This window comes from Nothobranchius furzeri, chromosome 14 (genome assembly GCF_043380555.1).
Source record: "Nothobranchius furzeri strain GRZ-AD chromosome 14, NfurGRZ-RIMD1, whole genome shotgun sequence".
NCBI classification, from domain to species: Eukaryota; Metazoa; Chordata; class Actinopteri; order Cyprinodontiformes; family Nothobranchiidae; genus Nothobranchius; species Nothobranchius furzeri.
In genome coordinates, this window is record NC_091754.1 from 41488044 (window position 1) to 41511245 (window position 23202).

General features: G+C 43.9%; 1 protein-coding gene across 1 annotated transcript; it reads left to right on the top strand.

Moving 5' to 3' along the window:
• Positions 1 to 41: 41 nt before the first annotated feature.
• On the top strand, positions 42 to 22835 carry asb15a (ankyrin repeat and SOCS box containing 15a). The gene is made up of 10 exons (XM_015965634.3): positions 42 to 137; positions 5226 to 5333; positions 5433 to 5485; positions 7362 to 7493; positions 11715 to 11873; positions 14033 to 14278; positions 14369 to 14540; positions 16220 to 16745; positions 17540 to 17693; positions 22571 to 22835. The coding sequence occupies exons 2-10, from the start codon at positions 5230 to 5232 to the stop codon at positions 22744 to 22746; spliced, it is 1722 nt and encodes a 573-aa protein (XP_015821120.1). The 5' UTR covers positions 42 to 137; positions 5226 to 5229; the 3' UTR covers positions 22747 to 22835.
• Positions 22836 to 23202: the final 367 nt, after the last annotated feature.

The following is a 23202-nucleotide window of genomic DNA, read 5'->3' on the forward strand; positions in this document are numbered from 1 at the left end:
TTCTTGTAGCAAGGCTCGTTGCTATAGCAACGGGAAACAAACGTACAATAACATTAGAATCGTGAAATTTAAAAGTAGGCATGAAACATGACTCCAGAGTAAAAAGAGCATCTGGTTAAAAGAGAGGCTGTGCTTTGGTAAGAGTAAACATACTTTATAATAATATTAGTCACATAACAGTGAAAGTAACTACCCAGCCCTGGTTATCAGTCTCTGAAATGCTAATGTAGCTTTTATTTAAAAATACGTGTGTGAGAATAATCTCATTTATCTTAGCTGTTATAGACACACACACACACACACACACACACACACACACACACGCACGCACGCACGCACGCACACACACACGCACACGCACACACATACACACACGCACGCACACACACACACACACACACACACACATACACCATGTGTAGTGCGCTGCAACATGCAGCCTTTTGTTTATGTCAACTTTTAGGTTTTGATCATGAGAAGAAAACTACATAAAAACTATCGGTTCTGGATCAGGAGGGGTTTCTCAGTAACTCCCATAATGATGCATTTTTCCAAAAGTCACTTATGACACTAGTAGAATGAACCACTTTGAACCGTTGCTGGAGGCAGTGAAAAGTTTAAGGCATTAATGATTAAAATTAAACAAAAGAAAATTAAAAACTGACTTTAATTAAAACTACTAGACAGCAGAGATGACGGAACAGAGTTTCTGTTCATTTTCCGGGTTTTCCTCATTACCAGCTTTAACTCTGCCAACAGTTCATGACAGCCAGCTTGTCATTTTCCTTTGTTATCGTGACGAGGAAAAAATAACCCAGACTAATTGTGCATTCCATGAAACAATAGACCCTGATCCTCTTTGCGTTGTCAGTCTAAGGCCTAAGCCCCAGAAGCTGGTAGGACTTAGACTGTTGGATTTCACCAAACAGCCAAAGGACCCAGCTTAGCCTTCCAAATCAAACCTGGCTGTATTTATAGAGACCAGCACAGCAGGTGGCCAGTAAAAGCTCCATGGAGGTCTTCTGCAGGGATGCTCCAGACTCAGGCATTAATATAAAAGCAGCTGTGGTTCTACTTGGCCCATCACTGTGCTGCTGTCATACTTTACAGGTGAGATCTTTTCAACTTCATTTACAAACACAAAATGCCATCTTTGATATTCTAGATCTGTTCTACTTAAATCAGAGGGGCCTGTTTTTAGGTGGTTTGTTCTAACAATGAACCTGTAAACATACAGACTCATTATCTACCTCAAACTGTGCTTCAAACCCCTTAGCTGATTTTGTTACTTACAGTTGTTTTGGACCGATGAGCATTTTACTTCCTTATTTGTTTTTTTTATTATCAAATGAAGCTGTTTAAAATATTCCAAACAACATAGAACACAGTCCAGCAGCAGATTTTAGACTTAAGAAGAAACAGGGTGGAGTCAAACACTGTTTCCATCATGGGAGAAGAAGTGGAGGTGGTTGAGGAATACAAACACCTTGGAGTTCACCTGGACAACAGACTGGACTGGAGAAAGAACAGCGAAGCCGTTTACAAGAAGGGACACAGCAGACTGCACTTCTTGAGGACACTTAGGTCCTTCAGTGTCTGTAGCAAGATGCTGCACATCTTCTACAAGTTTTTTATTTTGAGTGTAATCTCTTCAGCCATCGTCTGTTGGGGTAGCAGCATCAGAAGCAGGGACTTGAAAAGGCTCAACCGCCTAATAAAAAAGGCTGGTTCTGTTCTGGGGACGACTGTGCATGGGCGGATTTAGGACTGAAGATCCGGGGCTTAACACACACACGCGTAATCACGCACGCGCACACACACACGTGACACGCACTAGTCAACATCATATATATTTGTCTTGTACCACATAATTTTTAATCTGAAGCTACATATTAAGCATATTCAGGGCAGAGTATTGTTCCTGTTAGTGTTTAGTGTGAGATGATAGTAAAAATTCCCTTTCTTTCTCCAACAACTTTACCTGATAGCTAAGCTAACTTTAGGCAAACCAGCAGCACAACAAATATTTTCAAATAAGACTCACAAACCTGAGTCAACACCAGTCTCATCAAAGCTGGGGTTCTGTCGTTGTACTTTTTGTCTAAAAAACGCCCTTATGTCCATCTTCACTCATGCGTTTCAGGCAGAGAGTGTAGAAGATGCCGGCTGCTGAAGGGCTTCTTCTTCAGTGGTGGAGGCTCAGGCAGGCTGTATACAAACTACTGCCAGCTGCTCCCTCTCTGTTGGACTTTGGTACTGCATGTTACTTCCGCGATTTAGATCCGGGGCTTTTCATGAAACATCCGGGGCTTCAGCCCAAGTAGCCGGGCCTGAAGCCGCCCCTGCGACTGTGGAACCACTGGAGGAGATAATGCAAAGAAGGATTCTCCAGAGAATCAAGAAAATTATGGACAACCCTGAGCATTCTCTCCACAAGACTGTCCAACAACGGAAGAGTGTCTTCAGTCAGAGGCTTCTTCAGTTTCGCTGCAACACTGACCGCTACTGGAGATCCATCCTGCCAGCAGACATTGTAATATACAGCAACTCTTTGATGACTTGATTGTTATTATTATTCTGAGCTCCTACAGCAATCAGTTTCCCTCTGGGATTAATAAAGTATTTTGAATTGAATAACCACGTTTATGAGTGATTTAGATTGAAGCATTCTATACTACACTATACTGTAGTAGACTTCACTAAACTATACTACACAATACTATACTATACTACACTACACAATACCACACTATTGTTGTGATTTGAAGTTTGTATATTTATATACTGTAATTAGATAATTTAATTACCTGATTTTGTATATTTATACAATCTAAGTAATCAATCAGAAGAGGTTGTTTTTATCATCAGGGAGTTTACTTAAACACTTTGTATTGACTGAGAGACAAGAAAGAGAGAGAGTTGGGATCGTTTATGAATCTTTAATTTCTATAATTATAAATTCTTACAATCTACCAGGACTATCTCAATGATGGATGCATATGGATGTAGATGTTTAGTGTTGGTGCGTGTGTGTGTGTTTTGTTCAGAATCTCTAGGCTGACGTAGCGAATCTGGTTGTTTTGACTAGGCTACCACAAGGCTTCAGAAGCTGATGACATGAGCCGCCATTTTGCCGTACCTTAGATGGAGTCTCCCGTGTAGATCAGGAATTGCCAGGTTCCAAGACCTCGGTTGTACTGGAGCTGGTTGAAACAGCGGTCACAGCACACAACGCCCGTCTGAGGATAACTCCGTTAGTGGTTGGCAGGCGCCAGCAAGTTCACTCTTATTTTGAAATACAAATGTTGGTACAAACGACGGAAATCTCCAGCTTGACAGATCTCAGCTTAAAATAGGAAATACAGATGGCCAGCCTGTATTCCTCTTTGCGGTGATGGATGGAGAGCTGGTTGAAAACAATGTTGAGAGTATGATGTAACTCCTTGGAGCTCGGATCGAGCAGAGCTGATGTCAAAGTGGAACTTAACGTGGAACTAACTTAAAATGGCGTTGCCTTCTTTTTATATCTCCCACAGAATCTTAGTAAACCGGATTGGACTACTTTCATAAACAAACCAGATTCTGCCCTACCACAGACGAAAGTTCTGATTGGTTGAAAACAATGTGTCATGCGTTTCCATGGTAATGCATATCAGTGTGTCTGGGGCAGCCCTGTTTATTCATTTAAAGAGCAAGTCACCCCTTACAAGAAGCGTACTTCACTCCCACTTCATGTTTGAAAAATGCAACAAATACTGTTGCCTAGCAGACGGAGAGGGTGGAGCCACTACAAATACACACACTCACGGCATTGTGACATCATAATCTACCAGTTTACATCATAGCATACCTCTTAGCCAATGGCGATGTCAGATTTAAATTCAAATGCAGTGAAGAGTTTTTACCTGACAACGGTACAACACTGACAGTTTCAGGCAGAAATTTTAAATTTTAACTAAAATGCACTAAAGTGCAAAACTATTGACTACACGTGTCTGCAGCACGATTAGACACGCATTTATATAGTTTATCAGAAAAAAATAGTTTATTTGGGGGTGACTTGCTCTTTAAACACATAACTCATGACATCTTTATTTCACAGATCATTCACTTGATTATTAATGATCAACAAATGCTTTGATTAGCTTATCACAAATAAAGTACTTTTGATTACTCAATGAAAAGCGTTCTTCTGTTCTTCTTTCTCTTCTCCTGGAATGTAAACATACTGAACCAAGCGTCCGACCTTGGCGGTGTTACTGTGTGAAGGGGCAGCTGTTAAGGGCAGACCATTATACTTCCTAATGCTACACTATATTATACTACACTATACTACACTACACTATGCTACAACAAACTACACCACTATACTATACCATACTATACTTCTATACTTCACTACACTATACTATACAACACTACATTACACAACACTGCACTATACTATACTATACTATATTTCACTATACTACCCTACACTACACTATACTATGTATTACTATACTAGACTATACTACACAATACTACACTACACTATACTACACTTCACTACACTACACTACACTACACTACACTACACTACACTATACTACACCATGCAACGCTACTATATTATATTATACTATGTTATACTTCACTACAATACACTACGCTATACTATACTATGCTATGCTACGATGCACTATACTATACCACAGTATATTACACTATACTACACTACACTATACTATGCTATACCTCACTATACTACACTACACTATACTACACCACACTACCCTACACTACACTACACTATACTATACCACACTACACTACACTACACTATGCTACACTACACTACACTATACTATACTACACTATACTACACTACACTACACTATACTATACTATACTATACTATACTACACTACACTATACATCACTATACTATACTATACTATACTATACTATACTATACTATACTATACTTACTTACTTGCTTTAGGGTGTGGTGGTCCAACATGTTTTCTGTTTTGAGCTGTAATTTCTCTCATCTGGGCAGCAGTTCTTCAGTGTGCAGGACAGACCCAAGGACCATCAGCTGCTTGGGTCAACCAGCTGACCCTTTGCAATCATGAAATAGTCAAGGAAAAGCAATAAAGTACCACCACACACATGTAATACCTGCTCGGCTGCCCTCTACCTCTCACCTGGATCCATACATCCCAACTTGTTTTTTTTTCCAGAGCAATGAACACATTTGAGGAAAATGAAGATGAAGCACTCAACAGCTACATCATCCAACTTGGTATTCATGATTCCTGCCAAGATGCATTACTAAAATCAACTGCCAGGTAAAAGAAAAATAAACACACAAACACAACTGTCACTTCACTCAGTAAAATGTACTTCATAATAAACAGCCCTGTGCCTCCTCTGCCCTGGATTTATAGTTTAAAAGGTGGAACTGATGAAAATATCAGAGTCCTGGCAGCCATCAAGCAAGGTGGGTTGGACATCCTGCTGGAAAGGGGTATTTGTCACAAAGGGGTGTTGATATGTCTGTGTGCCATGTTTCAACTGGAGCTAAAAAACCAAAAAGACCCAAGCTGCAGCTGCATTTGAGAACTGTTCAGCACCATGAGGCTGAAAGCCAGGCAGAAAGAGGAGGATACATAGAAAAGGCAGAGGAGAGAGGAGAAGAGCAGTTTGTATCAAATCCAGTGGCGGGCGGTGCGTTCCACCCCTGGGCCTTCAGTGATTTCCTATTCAGTCCAGTCTAATTTAATACACCTTAAAATACCATCAATAGGACATCACAGCTGGAGAAACCTCACACACACACACACACACACACACACACACACACACACACACACACACACACACACACACACACACACACACACACACACACACACACACCAGTGGCTGGTCAAGACACATAATTTCCAGAGTCTTTAAAATCAAACTCGCATTCCCAGTTGAGAGTAGGAAGCTGACCACGGATACCGTCAAATCTCAGAAATGAAAGACGGGTTTAAGAGATGAGACAATAAAATAAATAAGTAAAGCAAACACATTATTTGCATTTGTTTTGGAGAAAATTGTACCGCGAAACAATTGAACATGTTGGCGCAGCTGCACACACCACGTCATTCACAATATAAATTGCATAGAAACAGAACACAGAATAATTTCATTTTGCCATTTTATTTCATTACCATTTATTGATTATTAACAAAATAAAATGACAAAACATTAAAAAAATACTAATAAAATGTTTCTACTCACCAACATAAATGTCCAGCATGGATCTCCTCCTCTCCTGCTCATTTGAAAATAAAATCCATCCTTCTTTGTTTCCTCAGGAAAACCTCAGTGGCTCTGTACAGTTTATCTGTGCGCTTCAGGTCCATGAGTGGATCCTTTTCTATGGACATGGAGGCTGAAAGACGTGTCTGCCCGGTCGTGTTTCTGGCGTATATTTTAACGCGCTTTAATGCTACCAAATCCATCTGATGCGAGCAACAGGCGTTCCCAGCAGAATAACCTGCAGCGGTTCTCTGAAGCTGTTAGCCATGGGTACCGTTCATAGTTGCTTGCCTGAAAATGACGAACAAATCCTTTCTCCTGCTGGGACAAGCCAGCTAGCGTTGGAGTCAGACGACCTGTTCTCACAAGATCCTTTTTTTCTTGAAAGGTCCGTCTTGAAAATGGTGTGGCAAGTAAATCTGCAACCAAGTCTGTCTCTTCTCCTCTTTCAGCCATCATGTGTTCAAAAACACACCGATAGCTGCCTATAGATACAAATCTCTGTGTTTAGTTTTGATATTTTGCTTCATGCCGCTAGAAAAGTTCTAACTACTGCTCATCCAATCACAGGATGCGTTCATGTCAACTTTTGCGTGAGGCCAGCTAGCTAGCCCGGGCCAAGCTGACTCGTGAGCTGACTGGCTATCGCAACTAGATCGTCTCTGTTCACTTACAGCGGACAGCGGGCTTCTCGATTGATTCTGAAGGCCTAGAGCAGACTTAATCTGCCTGAAAACACAAGCTAGCTTAAATCTGATTGGATAACACCCAGCCTTGGTATTTTAACACTGGAAGCAGCGCAGCCAAATGGGTATAATAGGTTATAAAGAAAATAGACCAGTAAACATTTTTTTATTTAAAAATAATTACCAAAGGAAAAAAAATACATTTATGCTTTTGAGTACGTTTAGGCCAGCAGAGAAGGCTTTGCTGGCCCTGACTGCCCACCACTGATCAAATCAGAGCTGGAAAAAAAAAACCCTGCAAGAAAGACAATATTCTCAGCTTCACGAGTTCTGGATGTTGTGGGTTTCATTAAACCTTCCTCTTGTTGCTCTGCTGACCAGGTGACGTCTCGGTGCTCAGAGGAATGCTCAAACACACTTTTGCCTTCAGAGAGTCAGACAGTCGTGGCTGGCTTCCCCTCCATTGGGCTGCATCCCAGCCAGTCCTGGAGGTTCTGGAGACCGTTCTGAAATGTGAGAAAACTACTTTTTAAATACATTGTATATAGTAAGAGTCTAAGATTTGCTCAGATTTATTCACTTGTCATTTACAAACATGGAAGAATAAATGTTTGTCAGAATATCCTGTGTAGTCGGTTAACCAGCATATGTTATGTTCTGGTGCAGGTATGCTGGCCCAGGATGGGATGCTGGCTATTGGGTACTAGACAAGTATGCTGGACCAGCATCCCATCCTGGACCAGCATTCTTGTCCAGGATGGGATGCTGTTCCACCAGTTAAACCAGTACCACAACACAACACATGCTGGTAACCAACTAAGCTGGTCTATGCTGGGTTTTCCGACAGGAAACCACATAAAACTAATCTTAAGACACTGAAACAACTACAATGACATAGAAGTAAAAAAAAAGAGCAAAGTCAAAAAGGTTTGCTGCTTACCCTTTTGCTGTAGTCACTGAGACTCTTTAGTCTTCTGCTAGAATGAAGGAGGGTGACTGACTGATCACGGAGAGGGTCGGTCTCTATCTGCCCTGGCTCTGGTGCGTCAGCTGGTGTAAATGTCCTCCAGATGATGTTGAAGTACTAATTAGTTAGCTGATATGACCGCTCTTTAGAGCATCTATTGTTCAACAAGAAACAACTTGACTAAATTGACAAGCACCCTGCTCACATGGGCAATGACGGTGAGACTTGGAGAAGTGTGGTTGGGAGTGTTATTGTTAAGGTCTGTAGAAAGCTTCTTTCCTGTCTGATCCTCTCCAGCCAGTTAGGGTTAGGGTACCCAGGGTAGGGTTGGGCTAATTTCCTGGTTCTTTGCATCCAGAAGAGGAAGACCGGTAGCACTCGGTTCCTGATACACTTCCACAAATGACCATGTTATTCAATAGGTTGCTTTTAATTTGATTTATGTATAAAAAGCGTGGAAAATGGTACAAACAAGACATGTGACCCCCTGAAGCCAGCCCTCATGGTCATCAATCAAAAAGGCCTCGAATGCTCTGAGACATTCGTTTTATCTTTAGCTAAGCCCCTCCCTATTTGGTGACATGGATCGCCATTGGCTCAGTACATGTGTGTGTGTCACGAACCTTATCCTAAATAAACAAGATGTGAAAATAATGAGTGTTGCTGCAACTTGTCTGATTGGGTAAGAACAAACACTCCAGCATAGTTGGTGTACAGATAAATAAGGGGGCATGACCTAAGCCATGTCCCAGATCGAACAAATTATCCAACAGGAGAAACGACCCCCCCGATCGGATCTCGAGCGGTGTTTTGTTGGTGGACTTCTGTGCTCGTCATGGATTGGTCATAATGAGCAATAATGAACAGCATGTTCAAACATAAAGGCGCTCTCGGCACCAGGCTCCATCATATTTTAAAGTCAATAATTGTACTTTATATCCCGTACATTTTCTAAAACGTTTTCAAAAGTAAAAGTATTTTAATTAGCATTTTTCTGACCCCCACCAGAAACCCCTTGTCTGACAGCAGACTTACGCCCGGAACACACCAGCTAAGTGCCGCGAAGTGGATCGCTCACAAAATTCGTGTGCTCCTCCTTTGTTAACATCGGGCTAGAATTTTCAACGAGCACTTCTGCTCACGCCTACTGTTCTCCAACCCCCCACCCTTGCTGTGTGTGTTTGTGTGTGTGTGTGTGTGTGTATGTGTGTGTGTGTGTGTGTGTGTGTGTGTGTGTGTGTGTGTGTGTGTGTGTGTGTGTGTGTGTGTGTGTGTGTGTGTGTGTGTGTGTGTGTGTGAGTGAGTGAGTGTGTGAGTGTGTGCAACCAGTTTGCTCCACTTGTTGACCTCAGAAACTGCGCTGATCCTGCTGCTGTTTTGTAGACCTGTTCCTTTCTAGATGTGTAAGTAAATAACCTAGTGTTTGTGGTAGTGTACAACACTATTGTATATTTGCCTTTGAATCAAACGCATTTGTTTGTATTCACATTTATTAAATCCATCTTTTGCTGTAAAACCTGGATTTAAAATTATTGAAACACCGCTGATGTGACCAAGATGTGACAAGGGCGCCGATTAGAAGCGCTCGTCGTTGCACGGCGCTTTGCGGCGCATCGTCACGCTTCCGCGTCTGGTGTGTTCCAGGCATTAAACTTACACAACACATATTTAAATGTTAGTTGAATACTATTACTCTTTTTTACATAAATGAAATAATTCTTGGATATTTCCACTTTTTCATAAGTACTTCTTCCACCAGTCCAAGCAAAATGCGGCTTGGGTTGTCGCTGAAGCAAAACTCTGGAAGGGAAAGCAGTGTCCTACCAACACTGTTTATAGTGGAGACAGTGCTGACTTAGACTCAGGACGCAGTGGATCGGTGGGTAGAGTACATCCAAGACCTCCTCAATCCCACCAATATGTCTTCCAGTGAGGAAGCAAGGTTGGGGACTTTGGGTTGGGCTCTCCAATTTCCAGTGCTGAGGTCATTGAGGTAATCAAAAAACTTGTTGATAGCAAAACCTGAGGGGTGGATGAGACCTTATAGGTCTGGGTTTTGTGGGGCTGTGTTGGTTGAGGCAGCTTTGCTATACCGCGTGGACATCTGGGGCAGTCCTGCTGGATTTGCAGATAGTGGTGGTGGTCCACCTATTTAAAAAGGGGGACTGCTGGGTGTGTTCCAACCCTCCTGAGCCTCTCTAGTAAAGTCTATTCAGAGGTTCTGGAGAGGAGGGTCCATAAGATAGTTGAACCTCCAGTTCGGTTTTCGTCTGGGCCATGGAATACTGGACCAGCTCTATACCCTTAGCAGGGTCCCGGAGGAGGAGTGTGGGTTCACCAAACCAGTCTATATTGCACCTTTTCCATCAGCTCTACTCAGAATGACTGAAATGGGTTTGGTCCAGTTGGACCACCTCGTCCAACAGCATGAGTCATTTTTTTCCCCTACCTTTTCTAAGCGTACTGAGCTATTTTGAAAATGCAACATCAGTGACTGCCGGTCACTGATTGGCCAGGTGGTGGAGTTACTGGTTGCCCTGGTCTACAGCTTTCTACCCCCCCCCTCCCCCCCATTTCCCACGCTATAACGAACACGCCCAATAGAGCCATGTCTAAGTTTCACCTGGAAAAGCAACTCACGCAGAGCTGAGCTGAACTGAGTCAATTTAAGCCAAATTGAGCCGTGTTCTGTAAGAAAAAGGGGCATACGTTTTTATGGTCGGCCATTGTGCCAGTAACAAGTAGTCAAGAATTCCTTTTCCAAACTTAACCTGTGTCACATGCAGCAGTCAGGCGTCCATGTTAACTCTTCATTCGTGCACTTCTTCTCTATCTTACCTACTTCTCTTATCCTGTACTGTCCCCTAGTGGTAGACACAACATGCAAGTTTACGCGGTCTTGCCAAAATGAGTTTTCTCTGCTGGGTGGCTGAGCTCTCCCTTAGTTTGAGAAGCGCGGCCATCCAGGAGGGGCTTGGAGTAGATTCGCTGCTCCTTCACATTGAGAGGAGACAGTTGAGGTGGCTCGGGTATCTGATTAGGATGCCTTTTGGATGCCTCCCTGGTGAGGTTTTCCGGGCACGTCCAACTGGGAGGAGACCCAATGGAAGACGCAGGACACGCTGGAGGGACTATGTCTCTCGGCTGGCCTGGGAACACCTTGGGATTCCCCTGGAGAAGCTGACCTAAGTGGTTAGGGAGAGGGAAGTCAAATACGTAGCGCAGCTAAATGAACAGTTAGCATCCTGAAAAATGAAACATTTTGCAGGAAATCTTTGCAAGAGACCAATTTTCCCTCAGCATGACAATTCTACAGGAGATTTGTGCTTATGTTGAAAAGTACTACGTACATATTTAGCAGTGTTACTCATTTCCGTCGTTTCACAATAAAGGTGAATAATCTAAACATGCAAACTGAAGGCTGATGGGTGACAGTGACTGTAAAACAAACCAGTGACATCAGAAGAAACTAAAAAGTCTTTAACATTGAATTAAAAATTACCTGTGAAGGTGAAGCATGAAGAGAAGAAAATAAACAATGTATCATGAAAAATAACCCGTGCAAAAAAGTTCCAGCTGATGCCAGCTCATGTGACCAGACCTACTAAGTCTAAAATAAATCTCGGTGCCAGTTCTGTCCTATCTAGTCCAGAGATCAGCCAGCAGAAGGGTGCCCACAGCTCACATGCCAGATTACAACAGCTGACAGTGAGATCAAGATCAGGAATGCACATGTGACCTTTGTGTCGTGTTTGTGTCATTGGAAGCTCAGGGGTCCAGTCTGGAGGAGAGGACGGGTATTGGAGGAGAGACGCCACTGACACTGGCAGTGAAATCAGGACTTTGGCATAATGTGAAGATCCTGCTGGAGCACGGGGCATCACCTCACAATACCAACATCAGAAATGAGACACCACTGCTGCTGGGTAAAGCCAACAAGCACAGCCAGTGATCATCACAGGAGTCAGAGCACACAGTACCCTTTCACCCACACAGAGTCTGTCAATCAATCAATCAATCAATCAATCAATCAAAGTTTATTTATACAATGCTTCACACTACCCAGAGGGTGACCAATGTGCTTAACAGTAAAAGTAGAAACAATAAATCACCAATAGAATAAATAATAAAGTTTAAAGTCAGTATAAAAGCAAATAGAATCAGAGTCATTCAAACAAACGTAATTAAATCATCTCCATTGTAATGTTGAATAAATAGTATATTAAATAATATTAAGTATATTATATAATATTAAATAATGATCTATATATTTAAATAATAATCAAGATGTCATATCAAAATATTAAACTCAATGCAGATTAAAACTCTCCTGGATTTTTAAAAGCCATATGAAAGATGTACGTTTTTAATCCAGACTTAAATCACTTAAAATCAGTAGTCATGCGTAGGTGAGGTGGTAAGTTGTTCCAAAGTTTCAGAGCTGCTACTGAAAAAGAGCGATCTCCCCACTGTTTGTATCTGGAGTTTGGGACATGTAGATGATATTTATCAGAAGACCTTGTTTTTCTGCCTTGCTTTGTGATGAGAGACAGATGTCCTCAGACTTCCATTGCTCCTTTTTTGGTCTGGCTTTTTTGGGGGGGTTGAAAAGATTTGTTTAAAACATTAAATGATGATGATGTGGTAAAATAGTGTACAATAGGTATTTTTTTACATTTCAAAAAGACATTAAATAGTAAGTAAGTAGTGAGTAAATGTTATTTCTATAGCACTTATCACAGACATAGAATCACAAAGTGCTTCACATAGATCAAAACTAAATAGAACTGTCATAAAATCATAATGATCTCAAAACAGAATCAGATTAACATCAGAAAAAATAAAATCGTAAAATTATAAAATTTCATAAACAGATGAAAGATGATTACAAATTTGAGTTAAAAATAAGAAAATTTAATATTTATGTAAAAGCAGATTTAAATAAAAGGGTCTTTAGCTGTTTTTTAAGTGTCCAGACTGTCAATACTACATAAGGATAAAGGAAGATCATTCCAGAGTCGGGGTGCTACAGTCTGGAAGGAGCGATCACCTCGACTTTTATATCTGGTCTTTGGAACTTATAGAAGAATCTGGTGTGTGGACCTGAGGGCTCAGGTTGGAGCATAAGGCTTCAAAAGTTCAGTAATATAGGGAGGAGATTGACCATGTAGAGCCCTGAAGGTTCTAGTCAGGATTCTAAAATGAACTCTTAAGTTAACGGGTAACCAGTGCAGAGACATCAGAATAGGAGTGATGTGTGCTCTCCTGTTTGCTCCAGTTAGGAGCCTCACTGCAGAGTTCTGGACCAACTGAAGGTGTTCAAGGGCTTTTTTGTTAAAACATGTGAAGAGTGTGTTACAGTAATCTAGATGGGAAGAGATAAAGGCATGGAGAACCATTTCAGGTTCATGTTTTGACACCAACCTTTGCAACTTGGAGATATTTCTTAAATGATAAAAACAGTTTCGGACCAATATTTTTGAGTGGCCTTCAAGAGACATTGATTGGTGCAAAACCCCCAAATTCCTTAAGTTTGTCTTGACGGCAGAGGATAAATTACCAAGTTTTAGACTAATCGGGGAACCATGCTTTCACGGGCAATGGTCAGACATTCAGTCTTTTCAGAGTGTAACTGGAGGAAGTCATCTTCTAGCCAGCTGGTGAAAGCTGATAGACACTCTAGTCATTCAGACAGTTTTAGAGCTCAGAATCCTTAAATGAGCAGCACAGCTGAATGTCATCTGCAAATAGGTGATAGGATATATTATGAAAATAATCAGTTATCTGTCCAAGAGGGTGTATGTACAGCAGAATCAACAGTGAACCCAAAACAGAGCCTTGGGGTACCCCACAGAAGAGATCGGTAGAATCTGACATGATCTGGTTTATACAGACACTGTAACTTCTGTTAGAAAGGCACAATCTAAACCAGTCTAGAACAGTTCCAGAGATCCCAACCGAGTCACGATGTCTGTTAATTAAGGTGCTGTGATCAACAGTGTATTTTTCTAATTTAATTTATTTAAAATGATACTGCCACTGTATGACTTTCAAATCTGGATTACGTGTTTTGGTCACTGTGCAGCAGTCAAGGCTGTGTCTTACAAGCTGACTAACACACTGGTGGCTCACGGCGCGTGGATAGAGCAGATTTGCCAGAAGAGGTGGACTGCCATGCATGAGGCGGCCAAGGTGGGGAATGTGGACATCCTGATGGTGCTGCTGAGAAATGGTGGGCAGGTCAATCAGAAGGATGTGATGGGAATGACGCCAATAGCTGTGGCTGCTGAACACGGACATCTCCATGTCGCTGAGATACTGCTGAACTGTGGTCAGTTTGGAAAAACTTGAGTTGTACAAGGTGATGTATTTGTTACCCATCTCTGATTAAAACATTTGTCTTACTATTAACCCCGTTCAGGCAGTAAAGTCAACTCTCAGGCTTGCAATGGGGAAAGTGTTCTGATGGAAGCAGCTGGATCAGGGAAAACTGCTTGTATTCAGTTGTTGCTGGACAACGGAGCAGATGCAAACCTTCCCAGTAATTCTGGACATCTACCAGTTCACAAGGCTGCATATGCTGGGCACTACAAGTGAGTTCTCTTAACAATACTGCAGCCTAAGCTGATGTCTCTCTGGTCTTAACTGCTGGTGATCGGCGATACAAAATTAAACATGTCTTGTACTCTAATAGGAATGAACCTGATATATGAATGAATCAGCTCCAGACATGCACACTGGCTTCATGACTATTCTGAATGAGAATTAGGTTTGAAATGTTTTTAATATGTTTAAAATGTATTAAAAAATCACAGGAAGCTCCTGCAACTTGTGGAATGACATTGAAATTCCTTTTGAATGTTTCAATGTTTGTAAACGGCCTCAAACAGTATCAATGGACTGTCTCTGAGAAAATGTATATTTAATGTATGGTACGTCATTTTGAAGTATGATTGGTCATCCTCAGTAGCATGCATATGCATATATGCCACCCACCTTGACTCACAACCACGGAAGGATGTGTTTTTTTAGCGACCAGAGCCAACAGAGCATGTTAGTAGAAGCTAACCTTTAGAAACAAGCCGGACACATTTGGGCTCATGTCATTCATGGAGGAAACACACAACAATGAATGTTTACTCAAGAAAGAAGAAGCAGTGGAAGAGTTGCGTTGCTGTTAGCTAATCAGAGACCAGATGTTTGAATAACATACACTGAGTAACCCCTTCTTTCCACCGGAGCCGTCAGCAGCACGTTCCTGCAGCAGCACGTCATAGCTGCTGATAGGAACCGCTGTGGTCAACAGAACCTTTTCCACTGGAGCCGTCAGCAGCCGTCAGCAGCGCGAGTTGGCCGCATCTCAGGAGCAGCATGTCACGGCCCTTACGCGCCGGTTCTATTTTCTACGCGCTACGCCTCTGAAACGGGTCAAGTTCGACATTTTTGGGGAAGGAAAGACAGGAAATCGGACACGGAAACGGAGGGAAGCTCCCGAGATTTTCAGAATAAAGAAACGTACTGCCTTCCGGTTGCTTTACTTTAAAAAAAAAGTTACTAACTGTGCGGCCCCATGAGAAGTTATCACCTAGCTAGCGGTCTCCATTGTTTTTCAGGTCCGTGTTGGTGATTATAAAATGGACAGAACATAAAACACATGCCTGATATTAAAATCCATCCAGCTGACCCGAAGCAGGCAGAAAAAAAACTTACAGGTAGATGAACTCCTACCCACAGGTCTGTTGTCTCCATGGCTACAAGGTAGAGCGACAGAGGGACAACCAATCACACGTTAGTATGATGCGGCAGAGCCAATCAGTGAGCTTGTAGGTGGGTCTAAGGGAAAATAGGCTTCAGCTTGAGGCGGCTGCCTCCGCATGGTCCTAGTGCCTGATATGTATCACAGTATAACTGTGTTGTACAGTAAAATCTGAGGAATGACCGGAAAAAGGGCACTTTGGACAAAAGTGGCAGGTGCTCATATATATATATATACATATATATATATATATATATATATATATATATATATATATATATATATATATATATGTATGTATGTATGTATGTACGGTATGTATGTATGTACCCGTATGTATGTATGTATGTAGCATAGGAATGTTCCATGTATAAATGTATGTGTGTGTGTGCATATGTGTGTGTGTTATTTGTTTTCTTGTTTTTTTTAGTTTGTTTTATATTTTATTTTGCAATTTTTACTGTCAGTGAAGAACTTTGTTTGTCTTTGGTTGATTATTCCATTCTCTGCCCCCAGTGCCTTGAAAATGCTAATCCCAGTCACCAGTAAGAAGGCCATTAAAGACGCAGGTCAGAGTCCGGTCCACTCTGCTGCAGATGGAGGCCAGAGCCACTGCCTGCAGCTCCTGCTAGCCTGTGGCTTTGATGTCAACTACCGCATGAGCAAAAGAAACTCTGAAAACTATCAAGACTTGAGGAGAAGTTCCTTGTATTTTGCCGTCTCCAATGCAGATGTGGAGTGCACTAGAATCCTGCTGGCAGCAGGAGCAAAGACCAACTTGGATCCCCTGCACTGCCTCCTGGTGGCGGTCAGGTCTGGGTGTTATGAGATTGTGAAGCTGCTGCTGGCAGCCAAGGCAGATGTAAACTGTTACTTCACAGTGGTGAGTGACACAGTGTTTCCCACAGCGCTACAGTACTGCCTGAAGGATGAGGTGATGATGCGACTGTTGCTTAACAATGGCTACAATGTAGAGAGATGCTTTCGCTGTCACCATGACAACTCACATGATGGCTTTGAAGAAATGGATTTGAAAATTTCTGTAAGTGTTTGACCCTCTTTTATTACTTAAATCTAATGGAAAACAACATTTTCTGAACTGTTATTTATTCAGGAGAAACTAATATTAAGCACACGATCAAACCTAAACATAAAAGGTCCTTCTGCCATAAAGCTAGTATTGTACTGGGTTGAGATTTGGCGAACAGTTGGAGACACAACTTTGGAATAAAACACACATTTTCAGTGATGATCAGACTGATCATGTGCATGCAACACTTCTACACAGAGCTTCATTTGTGTCCAGATCATGTGGGGCATAGGAAGGCTCCGAACATATTTTCATTGTGAATCATTTTCTTATTTCTGTTTCAGTTTAGTGACGAGCTGTTCTTATCAAGTCTCATTTTGCTCAAAGTTTACTCTCATGCATGTCCCCTCCAACAGGAAGAGACCTCCAGCAGAAACATCTTGTCTCTTTTTTCACTCATGGAAACTAAACTGAGAAGGGTTTGAGATGAGTTTGAGCCAATTGTGACATATCTGAGGCTTGTTTACGTTCTCTGAACTCCTTCCAGGGCCGCTGACATGACCACGTAGAGAGCCATCAAACATGTTAGAATAACATGAAGACTCCCTTTCAAAATATGTTTGCAATTTGTTGCCAAAATGGCATCCCGGTGGCTTTCCAAAGACTGTACCAACGTTGGTTCAGAATTCAGATGAACTGCTGAAATTTATTCCCAAACTTTCACCAATCCAAAGCTAATGCTTTCATTGCAGCTTTATGATTGATGATGGTAATGTTTTGTTATGATGTTTTTGTTTTTGCTCCAGTTCTGTGAGTTCATCAGTCTCTGCTGCCTGAAACATCTGTCTGGGACTGTGGTCCGGATTTTACTTGACTATGTCAACCAGGTCCATCTCTGCTCTAAACTCAGATTCATCTTGGAAAAGCAGAGACAGTGGCCTGAGATCTGCAAAGTCCTCTGTGAGTTGGATCACATACTTCACAACCAGTTGGGCGTCTTTGGCGTTTATTTACAGTTTTTAGTATCTGAGAGCTGTCCGCCCGCGTTAGAACATGGACGGTCTCATTGAACAAACTATCCAATCAGTCTCTGAACAAATACCAGCTGGGCAAAAACGAAAAATATCAGTCCCATTTGTTTTTCTTTATATTATGGTTTCGTCTTTCATTGATCATGAAGAAAATTGATGTCATTCGTCGATCTCTAATAACTGAATGCTTAGGTTTTTGGTCTTGGTCTTGGTTACCAGAGTAACAACTTAGTTTTTGGATCAGTTTAGATGCTGACATTAACAATATGTTTCAATGATGCACCAACACCAATGGGTTTTTAGATGAATAAACATAAATGACAGTAAATTGATGAAGCTTTCATCCTGAAGGTAAAGGCGCAACATCTACCAGCTGCTTTTTGGTTTTTTCAGCTTTAATTTAGCATTCACCAAACTGAGACACAGTTTTATTTCTACAAAATATTTTCTGGCAACATAAATAAGTACTGTTACAGTTATGAATGTTACGCATTTCTAGACGTGACTTTAACCCTGAACTCTATGTAAACAAACCCACTGCAAACAGACTCTATAATTTAGGTTCCGAATTCCAAAAGAAAAAGCATCAACTCACTGATACAAGTCTCTGTTACCATGGTAAATTGTTCAAAGTCAAAGTCCTATTAAGCCTGCCGCACACGAGAGAAAACTACTGAGCAAACGGCCTCGAATGACCGTATGCTCAGCAGATACCTCGCCGTGTGCGCCTGATTTTTACAGACCGGTGTGATATTTTCCACCTCACGGGGGGTAAAAACTCACAGTGTGCACACTACGTGCGGTGCTGGCTGCGCTGAAATGTTCTAGCGGCCAATTCAAAGCATGTTCTCTGCTCAAATGAGCCCTTTGGCAGCATTGTCAGAAAATAAACAAGACAGAGACAGAGGTGGAAAGGGAGGAAATGCCTCTACTTATTTTGTTGATGAAGCGTCGCCACCATGTCAGGGTTAGGAAAGTATGGGTACAGTGGCTAGAAAGAAGGGCCAGGCATAGAGTTTATTTCCAAACTACTCCAAGATATGTGCCTTGAAGACACAGCATGCCTCCGACAGTGCCGCCGCCTGGATACTGTATCCTTGGAGAGGAAACTATGGGCCCGTTGATCCCCAAGGTACCATTTAGTTTATTTTTCTGGCATGCGGACGGGGCAAGGGGCTGTATCTGAATACATCTTGAAACCATGTGAGTGGAGAACGCCCTTTAATTGGCCACAGTATTTCAGCTCAGCCAGCAGCACACGTCGAGTTTTTACCCCCCGTGAGGTGGAAAATATCAAACCGTCAGTGTCATGGTTTGCCTCCATCTACTGGTGAGGTGTGTCAGCTCTGTGTTTGCAGGAGGGTGTGGCAGTCATCTCAACTGTTGGGAATTCCACTAATTGGAGGTGCAGTGGATTTAAGGAGTGGCGTGACTCTGTCACACCCCGTCCTGTTTCCCCTTTTGGTTTAGTCCTGTGTCTCTGTTAATTGCTCCCACCTGCCTCTCGTTTTCCAATCACCCAAACTCTCAGCCCTCTTGTATTTAAACCCTGTTAGTCCATTTTGTCTGGTTGGATCATTGTTTCATTGTCCTGCGTGCTCTCCTCATTAAAGACTGTTACTCGTTCCAGTTTGTCTGTCTGCCTGCTTCCCTCATCCGCATGTGGATCCTTGTATCTGCCTCACTCACCGGCACATTGTGACAGAATGATCCAACCCAGTAAAGGATCCAGTGGGGAGGTTCTGCCTTGGGAGTGTTTGCTCCAGATTGTAACCGCGGATCACCGGCCGGCTTCTCCTCCTCTGGTCTTGTCTCGCCGCAGACACCGTCGCCGAACCCCGGCTGCGACGATCCCCTCCGCCCTCCTGGAGCTAGATGTGGGGTTGAACCATGAGACGTAGCTAGACCGCTCCTGCTACGTGGGCACCAAACTGGCTGTGTGCTCCCCCGGAGCTGGCCCATGGCGTTGGGAAGGATGCCAGGCTCCATCGTGAACCCCTGGTCCCAGGACGGAGCCACGAGCTCGATGCAGTTCCGGCTTGGCGCGCCAGCTTGGACCTGCCCCCAGTCAGACCAGCAGTCCCGTCTCCGGTCCAATCAGCGCCTCCGTCATCTGCAGGCGGAGGAACCACGCCTACAGCCCAGCTGACAGAGCTCGCCGGCCTCCAGGCGGAGCTTGGCCGGATCCGTCAGCTCGTCAGCCTCCGGGGGTTCCAGCTAGACAATCAATCCTCCCTGCTCTCCCAGTTTCTGGCACCACCAGTTCAGTCAGCTCCAGTTCCAGCGGTGGTCCACCGCATCCTCTTCCAGTGGTGGTCCCGGTGGATGCACCACATCCAGTTCCCGTGGTGGTCCCGGAGGTCGCACCGCATCCAGTTCCAGAGGTGGTCCGAGAGGTCGCACCGCATCCAGTTGCAGCGGTGGTCCTGGAAGGAGCACCGCATACGGTCCAGCCTGTCCAAGCGGTCCCGTCTGTAGCCACTCCTCCACTCCAGAAGCCGGCAGTCCAGAAGCCGACGATCCAGATGTCGAAGCTCCCGGACCAGAAGTTGACGCCCCCGGACCAGAAGTCGACAGTCCAGAAGTCGACAGTCCAGAAGTCGACGGTCCAGAAGTCGACGGTCCAGAAGTCGACAGTCCAGAAGTCGACGCTCCCGGACCAGAAGTCGATGCCCCCGGACCAGAAGTCGACGGTCCAGAAGTCGACGGCCCAGAAGTCGATGGACCAGAAGTTGACGCATCTGGACCAGGAATCGACGCCCCCGCACCAGAAGTCGATGGTGGTCGATGCCTCTTCCAGTCCTGTGGTCGACGCCTCTTCCAGTCCTGTGGTTGACGCCTCCTCCAGTCCTGTGGTTGACGCCTCCTCCAGTCCTGAATTCGACGCCTCCTTGTGTTCTGAAGTCGACGCCTCCTCGTGTTCTGAAGTCGACGCCTCCTCGTGTTCTGAAGTCGACGCCTCCTCGTGTTCTGAAGTCGCCGCCTCCTCGTGTTCTGAAGTCGACGCCTCCTCGTGTTCTGAAGTCGACGCCTCATCCACTCCAGAGGTCGACGCCTCATCCACTCCAGAGGTCGACGCCTCATCCACTCCAGAGGTCGACGTCTCATCCACTCCAGAGGTCGACGCTCTCTCCAGTCCAGAGGTCGACGCTCTCTCCAGTCCAGAGGTCGACGCTCTCTCCAGTCCAGAGGTCGACGCTCTCTCCATTTCAGAGGTTGACGCTCTCTCCATTCCAGAGGTCGACGCTCTCTCCATTTCAGAGGTCGACGCCTCCTTGTGTTCTGAAGTCGACGCCTCATCAACTCCAGAGGTCGACGCCTCATCCACTCCAGAGGTCGACGTCTCATCCACTCCAGAGGTTGACGCTCTCTCCAGTCCAGAGGTCGACGCTCTTTCCAGTCCAGAGGTCGACGCTCTTTCCAGTCCAGAGGTTGACGCTCTCTCCAGTCCAGAGGTTGACGCTCTCTCCATTCCAGAGGTCGACGCTCTTTCCATTCCAGAGGTCGACGCTCTTTCCAGTCCAGAGGTCGACGATCCCTCGTGTCCAGAGGCCGACATCCCCTCCAGTCCAACATCTCCGCCGTCTCCAGTCCAGTGGTCGACGCCGTCTCCTGTCCAGCGGTCGACGCCGTCTCCATTCCTGTGGTCGACGCCGTCTCCAGTCCTGTGGTCGACACCATCTCCAGTCCCGTGGTCCACGCCGTCTCCAGTCCCGTGGTCGACGCCTGTCACACCCTGTCCTGTGTCTCTGTTAATTGCTCCCACCTGCCTCTTGTTTTCCAATAACCCAAACTCCCAGCCCTCTTGTATTTAAACCCTGTTAGTCCATTTTGTCTGGTTGGATCATTGTTTCATTGTCCTGCGTGCTCTCCTCATTAAAGACTGTTACTCGTTCCAGTTTGTCTGCCTGCCTGCTTCCCTCATCCGCATGTGGATCCTTGTATCTGCCTCACTCACCTGCACGTTGTGACGGACTCAACCCCAGTGCCGGTTGATACTCTCATTTGTCTCCGCTCTAATCCTGCTTTTGGACTGTAAGAACTTTTAGTTACGGACTCATATTCTCCTGGTTCTCTGGTTCTGGCCTCGCTTACCTTCTGTTTTTATCCTCATAGATTCCGGTACCATCCTGTTCCTGTTCACAGAAGCAGCGCCCTTAGTTCTAGTTCTTTTTTCTGTTCACCATAAAATAAAACATTTGTATTTTTTTACTTACCTCTTGTGTGATTCTTAATGTCCTGTGTGAAGTACATTACCCACAACATGACAGTCAGATATTCACCTCAGCGTTTCTAAGGCAGAAAACTCAGTGAAAATCAGGCGCACATAGCGAGGTAACTGCTGAGCAAACGGTCATTCGAGATTGTTTGCTCAGCAGTTTGCTCTCGTGTGCGGCAGGCTTTAGTCATCACACACTGGTGAAATTCCTCTACGCATCTAACCCATCCCCGTGGTGGTGGAGAGCTACAGCTGTGGCCGCACTTAGGAACCTTTTATGATTTAACCTCCAATCGAACCCCTTAAAAATGAGTGGCAGGCAGGCAGGCACTGGGTCCCATTATTAAATTATGGTATGACCCAACTGGGATTTGAACTCTGATCTCCCAGTCTTAGGGCAGACCACTAGGCCTCAGAGAAGGTTCCCACACATTAGTTATGTTAAAGCTAGGACTCAACATAGCTTAAGCAGAAAACGTGCTTCGTCATGAAGTGATGTCTTCAACCCATTCACTGTTTATTTTTATATTTTTTTTCTAAAAATATTCCTTCTATGAGATGAAGCCTCTCCTAATCCTGTTTTCCAGGCAGTCCTCGCTCTCTCGGGCATCTCTGTAGACTGAAGGTCAGGAAGTGTTTGACCACGAAGAGACTCAACAACCCTGAAATCCTGAACTCTGATCTCTTTCCTCCAAGGCTGAAGCGCTTCATTTTGTATGAGGACCTGAACCTTTACGGCCCGGAGCATAAATCAGTCATGTGAAGATCAGCAGAAGCTTTCATCAGACAGATTCTCCTGCAGCTGCAAATCTTTTTCATTTCTTGTTTGTTAATAAAAAATTGTTTAACTTGTTTCTACTTTCTCCAAGATGAAATGAACATGGACTGATAGCATTGCTATAAGAGCAGAGAAGAGCTGCTGAGGTAGCCTGGAGGTCCAAACAAGGAGTTGGTGAACATCCAAATGTGTGCGTTCCCCCCCCCCCCCCCCCCCCCCCCCCAGGAGCTTTGATGCTTTGAAATAAAACAGTTTGGAAAAATATTCGATGCATGTGTGTGTCTTTACTTGTAAATGACAAGAGATGCGAGGTAAACTTCAGCAGGAGATGACGTGTCTCTAAAGTGCCTTGAGGACTCTTGTTGTCATAAACTGAAAACTGAATTTAAATCACTCGGAGGTCATGACAAATATCAGAGCATGTTGGCAAAGCAGAAAGTA